Source organism: Macadamia integrifolia, chromosome 9 (assembly GCF_013358625.1).
Source record: "Macadamia integrifolia cultivar HAES 741 chromosome 9, SCU_Mint_v3, whole genome shotgun sequence".
Classification (NCBI taxonomy): domain Eukaryota; kingdom Viridiplantae; phylum Streptophyta; class Magnoliopsida; order Proteales; family Proteaceae; genus Macadamia; species Macadamia integrifolia.
In genome coordinates this window covers 13,477,674-13,487,291 of record NC_056565.1, presented here as the reverse complement: position 1 = coordinate 13,487,291, position 9,618 = coordinate 13,477,674, and the positions used below count along the sequence as shown (strand labels likewise).

General features: G+C 36.2%; 2 protein-coding genes across 2 annotated transcripts; one reads left to right on the top strand and one right to left on the bottom strand.

The window, feature by feature from the left end:
• Positions 1 to 3,540: 3,540 nt before the first annotated feature.
• On the bottom strand, positions 3,541 to 4,302 carry LOC122089535. The gene is made up of 2 exons (XM_042659278.1): positions 4,242 to 4,302; positions 3,541 to 3,962 (listed from the first exon to the last, which is right to left on the bottom strand). The coding sequence occupies exons 1-2, from the start codon at positions 4,300 to 4,302 to the stop codon at positions 3,541 to 3,543; spliced, it is 483 nt and encodes a 160-aa protein (XP_042515212.1).
• A 2,633-nt stretch (positions 4,303 to 6,935) lies between these two features.
• Positions 6,936 to 7,807, top strand: LOC122088152 (heavy metal-associated isoprenylated plant protein 47-like). Its single transcript, XM_042657315.1, has 2 exons — positions 6,936 to 7,147; positions 7,242 to 7,807. Exons 1-2 carry the CDS (start codon positions 7,142 to 7,144, stop codon positions 7,626 to 7,628), a joined length of 393 nt encoding a protein of 130 aa, XP_042513249.1. The 5' UTR covers positions 6,936 to 7,141; the 3' UTR covers positions 7,629 to 7,807.
• Positions 7,808 to 9,618: the final 1,811 nt, after the last annotated feature.

Below are 9,618 nucleotides of genomic sequence, written 5' to 3'. Positions count from 1 at the left end.
GGCACTTGCAATGGAACTCAAATTGTTTGAACCAAACGCCACACTTTATTTAAAAAATGAAATAAAACAAAGCCTAAACTGTTCACTCCTTTCAGGCCCTTCTCCCTTCTTAATTTATTCTCGCACCTTAATTTGTCTTTTACCTTGGTTTCCCACTTTCCCACTTTCCCCACCACTTCCCCCACTTATTTTTTGAATAGCGTAAAGCTAATGAGATTTATTTGTCTATTCCTCTACTTCATACAATTTGATTTAGGGAAAATGCTTTCAATGGTCTATATAAAGTTTCTTCCGTTGCGTTTCTGTTTTAACTAACCATGATTTAAGCTAATCCATTTAGTCCATACAAAATCTTCTGTCGTCTTTATTCATTTTTCTTGCTCTTCTTGAGGAAGCCATCGACTTATTCATTACCATATATTCTTAAAGGAACATAAAACTAATGAGATTCATCACTTTATTCTTGTCAAGTTTATACTATAAAAACTAAGATAAGAGAATCTTCACAATCCTTCAAAGAAACCTTGCGTAAACAATCTGTGAATATCAAGATGTTAGGGATCTTCTTGTTTTTGGTTGCGTATACGCTAGTATGAAAGCCGAGGAGTCAATTGATTGATTTAATGGTGATACTTTAGCCTTTTAAATGTGGAATTATTTTGAAGTGGCATTAGATGTGTGTATAGTGTATACTATTGGGGTATAAACAACAAAAGATGAAGGAGAAAAGAACTCTATCAAACTAGTGTTCTTTACTCCCAAACACAATTGGGTGTGCGAAAAGATCCAACTGACCTGTCACACCTGAATATTTTCATGCTCAATTATGTCTGGGCATGGGAACACTAGCCTGACAAGGTTCCTTGCACAAAAATGAATTAATGGTGTTATACAGAGAGTATTGGTATATACAACATTTAGTAGTAACTTATTTAATGTTGCTAAATATACAAAATAAATGCAAAAGAAAGAATATAAAAGAATGAAAGAAAAAATATTCTCATCTTTTATTTAGGGAAGGCTCCTTGCACAAAAACCACACATTGTTAGTACACCTATAATAGAATATAAGATAATGCATGAAACAAATTTAAAATAATTGTGAGTACACATCCATGCATGTAGATCTACATGCAATACTAGAAGATAAATACATTTTATTTATTTATTACACCTTGAACGTGGAAAATTTTGAAACAACCTACTATGTTCACATGCTAATTGTGATTTAAAAAAATAAAAATAAAAATAAAAATAAAAATTATATGAAGAACAAGCAAGAAAAAAGTGGCCTAAGAGATGACATCGAACATGGAACATAAGATCATATATGGTATTTTATAACATCTATAGCTCTGATTATTTGTATAGAAAAAGGTGCTTGAATAGAATCGGGTAATGACAATCATAAGAGGCTGCTTGAAAATAATAGTTTACATTATTAAAGAACTAAATGATAGTGAAGATAAAACGGATATAAAATAAACTATATATATTGTGACCTACTACTATAATGACACATGATTAATTTGTCAAGAAATTTTTATAGTAACCTATTGGCATGAATATATATTAAAATGGATGAACTTTGAAAGTACATACATGATTGGAGAGCTAAAAAAGGTACAAGATGAGTTCTAAGAAAGAAGATAAAAACTAGTCTCAAAATTGAAATATAAATAAAAAGAAAAACGAATGCTCTTTTGTCGTGTGGCCCTTGAACCAACACCCCCCACCTCGGGCCGCCCCCATGAATGCCCACCTAGTGGCCTATGGAACCTCATTAGATTGAGCCTTAAAAAAAAAAAAAAAAAGTTTTAGGTGGAAGTGGGCTATGCCTGGGACAAGTACATGGGCTTCCAAAATTTAAGATTTGCGAGACAAGAAATGGGCCTAAATGGAAATCTCAAGCCATGACCCAAAACTCTTTTTTATGTTTATGACTTTGTTAAGTTGTTGTGACATTTTCATATGGTACATAACATACCAAAAACCCTATGGCATGCACCGTCTTCCATTTCCTCTTCCAACAGAAAACTCTAGGGAGCTTCAGAAAATCGTCCACCAGTTCACCACTGCTACTCCATCTAAAGTCAGTCTGCCACCCTGAAGGGCGTTGAGAGCCCATTCCTGAGCAATGTAGCCACCAAGGCCCATCCCTTCGACGATAGGTGGAACGCTAGCACCTGTGAGACCAATCTCTACTTCAACTCCACCAGTTCCTCCGGCTGACTCGCGGGCATCGCCTGAGTTCGATTTCAGATTCTATTTCCACAACCGTGTTTTTGCCTTTTGCTTTGCCTTTTCTAGCAGAGTGGATCATATCATATCTAAAGGACAATTCTCCACCAAAGTATATATATTGATCGTCATAACCTCAACCTTGGGAACGAAATTGTTAAATTTAAGGCTCTCCTGATGATATATTATACTATGGATCGAGTTTTTCTAAGACCATGGTGAATGAGAATTCATTCATCACGGCAGTTCAAATGGGCACTAGAGGTATCTGGAGGGTTTTTGTGAACATACTAAAATCCTATAGTATTAATGAACCGTAAGAGACTAGAACCTTCTACAAGTCAACTAAGACTTTAAACATCGAAGTCAAATATTACAGCGCAAACACAACTCTTTAGTTGGCACTGAAATCCACTCTCATGTTTGAACCCTAGAATGGTTTGAACTGATCCCCAGAAGGGTGGTGTTTTCTTGGTTGAACTTAGACCAAAATAAAAGTCCTTTGTAGAGGATTAATTTCCAATCTTATTCTAGAAGGGAGGCCAAATCCTAAGGAGAAAAATTAGGTGAGGTGTTGGGCCTGTTGGCTATGAAGAGTTCTATTTTATCTCATTCAAGCCACCTAAACATTGAAAGGTATGCGGAAAAAATTTGGTTGATGGCTGCAAATGAAATGAAATAATTCACCTTTTTTCTTTGGGTTCACAATACACTCTTAGGTTTTTATTATTTTAAAAACACCCTTCTAGATTCTATTCATTGGTTGTCAATAGGGGTTGCAGGCTTGTAGCTACTTGGTCGCAAACCGGGCAGCGGTTAGTATGCCACCTCAGTTTCATGCTTCTATTCCTAAAATAAAGGAGCCGATACAAGTAGTTACAACTCTATGTCGTCCAAGAACAAGGAAAATAAACTTAAAAACAAGAAATTGCTTCTAGGTTCCTTCAATGTACATTGAATGCAAAGCCTAATAATCTCTTTAGTTGGTCTCTCTAGAGGAAAAAAAAAAAAAAAGGAAGGAGGAGCTTCATTAGTACAATTCAGTCTTTTACTTAATGTAAGATTAAAAGTCATTGTATTAGGTTTGCCCTTTATTTTCTTCATTCAATTGATTGGAAAAACTGATGTTTTTTGGGATGATCCAATTTTAATTTTTCAGCCATCTGTAAAGTGATGATTTTTTTTTTTCTCTAAAAATTCAAAAAATTTATTAAAAAAAGAAGATGAAATTACAAGGACTAAGAAATTAAATCCCCCACCTTCGGCATGGCCATCAGCAAGGGAAGAAAAAGCACAAAATTACATAAAGCAGAATTTGGGAAGAGAATTTGCATCAAAACCAATTTCAGAGCTAATGTGAGCTAGGAAAGAAGCAGGACAGCTTGAATTTCCAGACTTAGCCGCATCCCTAGCTAGGTTATCAACCACCACATTTGCTTCACGAAAACAATGGGTTATTTTCCAGCTAATGGATTCAAGGAAGCTAAGACATGAGATCCAATCCTCACAGATATACCATGGAATAGAGTGAATCTGAAAAGCCAAAATAGCCGCAGAAGAATCTGATTCAATCCACAACCAAGTCGCATTCAATTGCTTGGCAAGGAGGATACCTTTTGACAAAGCTTTGAATTCCGCAAAGTAATTTGACTGGACGCCTAAGAAGCACTTGAAAGAACCAACTACGTCGCCTCTTTGATCTCTTAGAATTCCCCCTGCTCCTGCTCGCCCAGGGAGGAGCCGTTAACATTTAACTTAAACCAACCCCTGGGAGGAGTGCACCAGAAAACTTCAAGCATCGATGGAGGATTATTTGGAATAGGTGTTATCCCAAGACGATGGCAACAAAGGAGATCATTAACAAATCTGATACCTCCCTGAATTCCTAAGTTTCAAGCTTGCACATCCTGCATGATTCTTTCAAAAACATGGAAGATCGAGAGAAAAACTCCATCATGGTGTCTTGCATTCCTTTCTCTCCAGATGTTGTCAGCTATTACCATGAAACCCATGGTCCAAGGATCTTTGGCTGACAAGATTCTTCTTTTTCCTATCCACCATTGCGACAAATGCAATAAATAATTTTGGGTAAGGCCACGAGACTCCAAAACACTCTATGAATCGTGACCAAATATCAACAGAGAAAGTGTAGCTTATGAAAATGTGGCTAAAAGATTCTGCATCCAAGCCATAAAGACTACATTTTGAGACTAGGGGAATACCTTTCTGAGAGATAATATCATCTGTGGGAATTTTCCTGTGCATCAGACGCCAGCCAAAAACAGATTGACGTGGGTGCAGGGACGAGTTCCAAACAAGGGTAAACCATGGAACCTTAGGATTCCGTCTTCTTATTTCATTCCAGGCAGAGAAGGTGGAGAAGATCCCAGATGTAGTCCAGTCCAAAAACATTGGTCTTCCCTATCGAACTGAGGGAGTCTGGTTGTCTTGGTCGCAGAGAATATATCCCCAAGAGCATCAGAGAGAATCTTAGGGATATTCCAAGTGCAATTTAATATATTATCTGAGACTGTCGACAAGGAGTTTTTTAGAGGAGAGAGGTCTGCATCACAAGCCTCTATAATGGAAGAATCACCAAGCCATTTATCATTCCATAGGTGGATTTTTTTTCCATTGCCAATGACCCATCTTTCTTCGCTAGAGATGAGAGACCATAATTTTTTAATACCTGGCCAGATAGACGAGGGTCTGATGACTTTCTTGGGAAAGACATTTTTCAAGAAGCAAACTTTAAGAAAGCTGGACATAAGTGAATTATCATGCTTCAAGTTCCAAGCTTGCTTGCCTAAAGTGATGATTTATTCCTATTATTTTGTCTTTATTTGTTCATGGGCCTAGTGCCTCTTGGTGGCATAGTGGAAGGGTATTTTGATAAATATACTAAAACCTTCTAGGGTTTATGAACCCTGAGATGGAGTAGTGAACATTTCAATCTGGTGGAGGAAACCTTTCTCCAAGTATCAATGTACCTATTTTCTATCCCATTTACAGGGGTTTCTTTTTAACCCATTAAATTTGTATAATGAATGTTTGTATATTAATGTTGTATCATGTTATTAATGTAAAGAAATATTTATTTATTTATATATAATAAGGAAAAAAATCATTATGGAACCAATCTAAAATGGCCACTGAAAAAAAATTTACAACTATTAAGAATACAAGTATAGACTTTTTTTCTCTTTTAATTTTGGGAGGGATCACTTAATGATCTTAGGTTATTTTGTAGAGGAGAACTAAATGCATTTAGATTATAATTAAGAAAGATAAAAATATGGGTCCTGAAAGTATATAAAGTACCTAATAACTATAAATTAGTGAAGCATGTACAATTCCCGTGCAATACGATCATCTATATATGTGTGCCACTTAGTAGGTCAAGTGGGCCAATGACTAGTGAAAAGTTGGTCTTCTCTCCTGTGGTTATGTTTAAAAAAATCTTAAACGAAAATGCAACAAAGCATAACATTGAAAAACACAATTTTTTTAACACTTTTAACTCTTTAAAATACAAGAAATATAAGAAGGAGAAAAATGTGCAAAACAATATGGTCGTACAACGTGAATTAGGGTTAAACATTTTACACCCAACCAATAAATGGTCTCCTCTTCTAGTTCAACTATAGTCCACATGGTATGCCTCATGGTAAATTAAGGACACATAAGTTGCATTGTCCACCTACTTTTTCGGATTTAGTGTCAAACTTAGCTCTAAAATTAATTGAAAAAAAGTAATTTAATTATTGCCATATTATGAATAAGGGGTAACTATTGATGTAGAAGTTAGTAGAAAGTTTGTTTCATTCAAAGTAAAGGAAGTTAATGGTCAAGTATATTGGCCTTCTATCATACAAAGTTGTTAGTATCCTAATGGAAGCCTGATTCGAAAAAATGTTAAGATAGGGAATCTCTTCACCGTGAGTAAACCTCACTTCTCATTGTATGAGAAAATAGGAGAAGAAATCACAATTCTAATGTCAGCATAGGAATCATTTTGCCTATTCATATGATGACCGATGATGATCTCATCTCCAAATATATCATCTTCGTTACAATTACCGTTTGTGTTTCTAGGTCAAAGTTCAAATTTCTAAAGAAAAAAAAAGTCAAAACTCCATAATGTCCACTCTCCAGTTTCCACAACCACGGGTTACAGTCTTCCCAAGGCGTACGCACCTTTGGCAAAATTTCTGTTCCGTTAAATCGTTATATTGATTCTGTCTGTGAAACAATTTTAAACTATTTATATTCTTCAAAAGTATTTATAAAAAAATTGTTTGGTAACCAACTGTCGATTTTTTATTTTTTATTATTTTTTTTTTTTTTTGTTGACACCCTTTTGATGGGAATACTTTCCTAACCCCTTTTTGTAGCTTCATTTACCATATAAACACATTTTTTCGGCTGTCTGTTTCCAATCTCAAGTGTCCGGTTTGCTTTCAACTCGACTGAAATTTGAAATACAAAAATGAACAGACATTGCCAAACGCGTTTATGCTATTTTTGTATTCTTATAGAACAAAAAGGGCATCAGAAACACTCCCTCGTTTCTTCTGCTTTCCTAAAATTCCTTCCTTCTCCTAATTTCCTCGTAATTTAACACTTTCATCGTTCAAACCGCCGAAGCCCACAAGTGATAGTGACAGGTTCCAGAAGTAAAGAGCTTCGCTTCCACCCATCTAAGATCTAATTCTCAAAGTCATTCACTCATTGAAAACCCTTCCCCTACGTTTAAGTCGCCGAAATACCCTAACAACTATTCATTTCGTTTCCCTCATGCATTAGTATTTAAGGAAGAAAAGCCTTCTCCCTTCTCTCTCTCTCTCTCTCTCTCTCTCTCTCTCTCTCTCTCTCTCTCTCTCTCTCTACCGTTTAGAATATGAAGGTAATAAGAAATGTCTCCCATTACCCTTTTAATAATATACATTATATTGATCAAGTGTGTCTGAATTAGCTTCTTTTTTTTCTTTTTTAAGCAGCAAAAGATAGTGATGAAGGTGCAGATGAAGTGCAAGAAGTGCAGGACCAAGGCTTGTGAGATTGCTGCTTCCTCAGAAGGAGTGGAACAGATGAAGCTAGAAGGAGAAGATAAAGACCAGGTGGTGGTGATCGGGGATGGGGTGGATTCCGTTCGCTTGGTCAATTGTTTACGGAGAAGGGTTGGACACACCTACATCATAAGCGTCGATGAAGTAAAGCCGCCGCCGCCGCCGCCGCCACCGCCACCGCCACCGCCACCTGAGGGGGAACCCAATTCACCTCAATTAGGTTTTCAATATTATTATCCTTCACAGTTCGTAAGATATGGTATCATTTACGAACCAATTTATGAACCTTTCCCAACTTATAACTGCTGTCTCATGTGATCGATCCAGTTCTACTCAGGGTTTATTAATATTATGGTATCATTTACTTTCTTCTACTCTTCATACGTGGTAGTACTGTGATCTTTTATTTATTTATTACAATATTAAGATATGATCAACTAATGGAATGTAAGAATTTTAGTAATTTCCATATTCAGTTTAATAGTCTTATTATATTATAGGCAAGTGTTTCATATGATGATAGAGTACCATGTTATGATCCCATATCAATTTATGGGGGTTGATCTCACATTGATTTCCTATGAGAATTGATGTGGATTAATATGGTCTCACTTTGTAAGTCGATTTATGGGATTGAGTTTTTCCATGTTATGAAATGATGAATATACAACCCATGCACATACCTACATCAATATTTCAAGGCACACATGATGACCATATCTCGCTCGTATCTTCAAACTTTTTTCATCAAAGATTTGGGTGTTTAACTATTTTTTTATCCCCGTCGATCAAAGCGTGTTTACACATTCAATAATTGGGAAGTTTTCTCTTTCTCTCTCTCTCTTTTTCTTTTTTCTCTTTTTTCTCTTTTTTATTTATTTTTTATTTTTTTATTTTTTTTATTTTAAACAAATGGAAAATTGACTTTTGACTTTCGCACAAGAGAAAAAGGAGAAGAGCCCCATCTGTTGGTGACATCTCCGTCCTACCTCCCACATGCTTCAACCGTCCAACGTGGCACTCATGTTTTGATGGAAACAGCATCGACTTGACTTGACTTGACTTGACTTCATAATTCCTTGCTGCTTTGAGCCTGTGAGTTTTTCTCATGGGCTTGACTTAATTTTCGTTTGAGCTTTGGGCCTGAGTTTTTCTCATGGGCTTCAAGCTCAAATCTATGATTAAAATTAAGGAGGCCTAGCCAACTAGCTAAGCATTAGGGGTGTCAAGCGGTCGGGCCTAGTTGGGTTAGACCAATTTCTGGGGCTGCACCATGAATGTCTATTTCGTTAAACAGGCTTAGCTAGCACGAGCATGGTACAGTTAATAATTGGGCCGGTCGGCCTTGGGCTTTAATCAAGCTACCATAAATGGGCCTTAACCGGGCTATAAACCTATTTAACTTTAAACGGGCTTCAAATGCTTCCTCTTTAAAATTGGTCTCGTAAATGTGCTTGAAGAGGAATACTAATAAAATGAGGCAAAGATGGGCAAAGTAACTAAATTACTAAGGTATTTGATCTTTAACCCACGAAACTCAAATCAATTAAGCTATCTACAAAATCCAAGTTTAGTAAATTCAAATCAATTAAACTATGCATAAAAAATATGAATGTTCATATAGCATTTACCACCATCTCAATTGTATTTATCACATAGCCTTAGCACTAAATACAAATAGTATTAAAAAAATTTAAAAAAAATACAAGTAGTATTAAAGGGATCAAGCTAGGTCGGGCTTAAAGGAGTCAGTTCAAATCAGACTTGTAAATGTGTCGGGCCGGTTGGGCTAGGTGGCTGCACCGTATACTACCTGTTATAAAGCCCGACATGTTTATTAATCAGGCCGGTCTAGGTCAGGCCTACCAATGTGGGGTTGGAATTGATACCCCTACTGAGCATGAACAAAGACCATCAAAATCCAATAAAGTTGCAAAGCCAAGGGAAATGCTATCATTTATCACTACAAATATATTTATTTTTTATTGCAAAGATTTAAAATTTTTAAATTCAGAACAAAGGAAAGCGCCTCTTGGCATGGTGGTGGCCACCAATGCAATAGGGTACTGCCCTAAGTTTAAGGGAGAGGTTGCATATTTGTCCTACATTGAAGCCTATTTTTGCCAACATGCTACTCCTGATCGGGCTGATTCCTCTCTCGTAGTTCCATATTCTAAGCGGACTATCTGAGTGATACCTTAACTATTGTTACCTATACACCCTATCCTATTGCAATATGGCCATTAATGAAGATTCATCAGGTCTAAGAAAAAAAACTCTTCATTTTTTATTCTTTTTTTTTTTTTTT

Excerpts from the sequence above, each read along its gene's own strand:
- LOC122089535 (XM_042659278.1), bottom strand. The coding sequence starts at position 4,302 with ATGGTGGATAGGAAAAAGAAGAATCTTGTCAGCCAAAGATCCTTGGAC. Across the intron at positions 3,963-4,241 it reads CTTGGACCATGGGTTTCATG|GAGCAGGGGGAATTCTAAGA; the intron begins GTAATAGCTGAC and ends CTGGGCGAGCAG.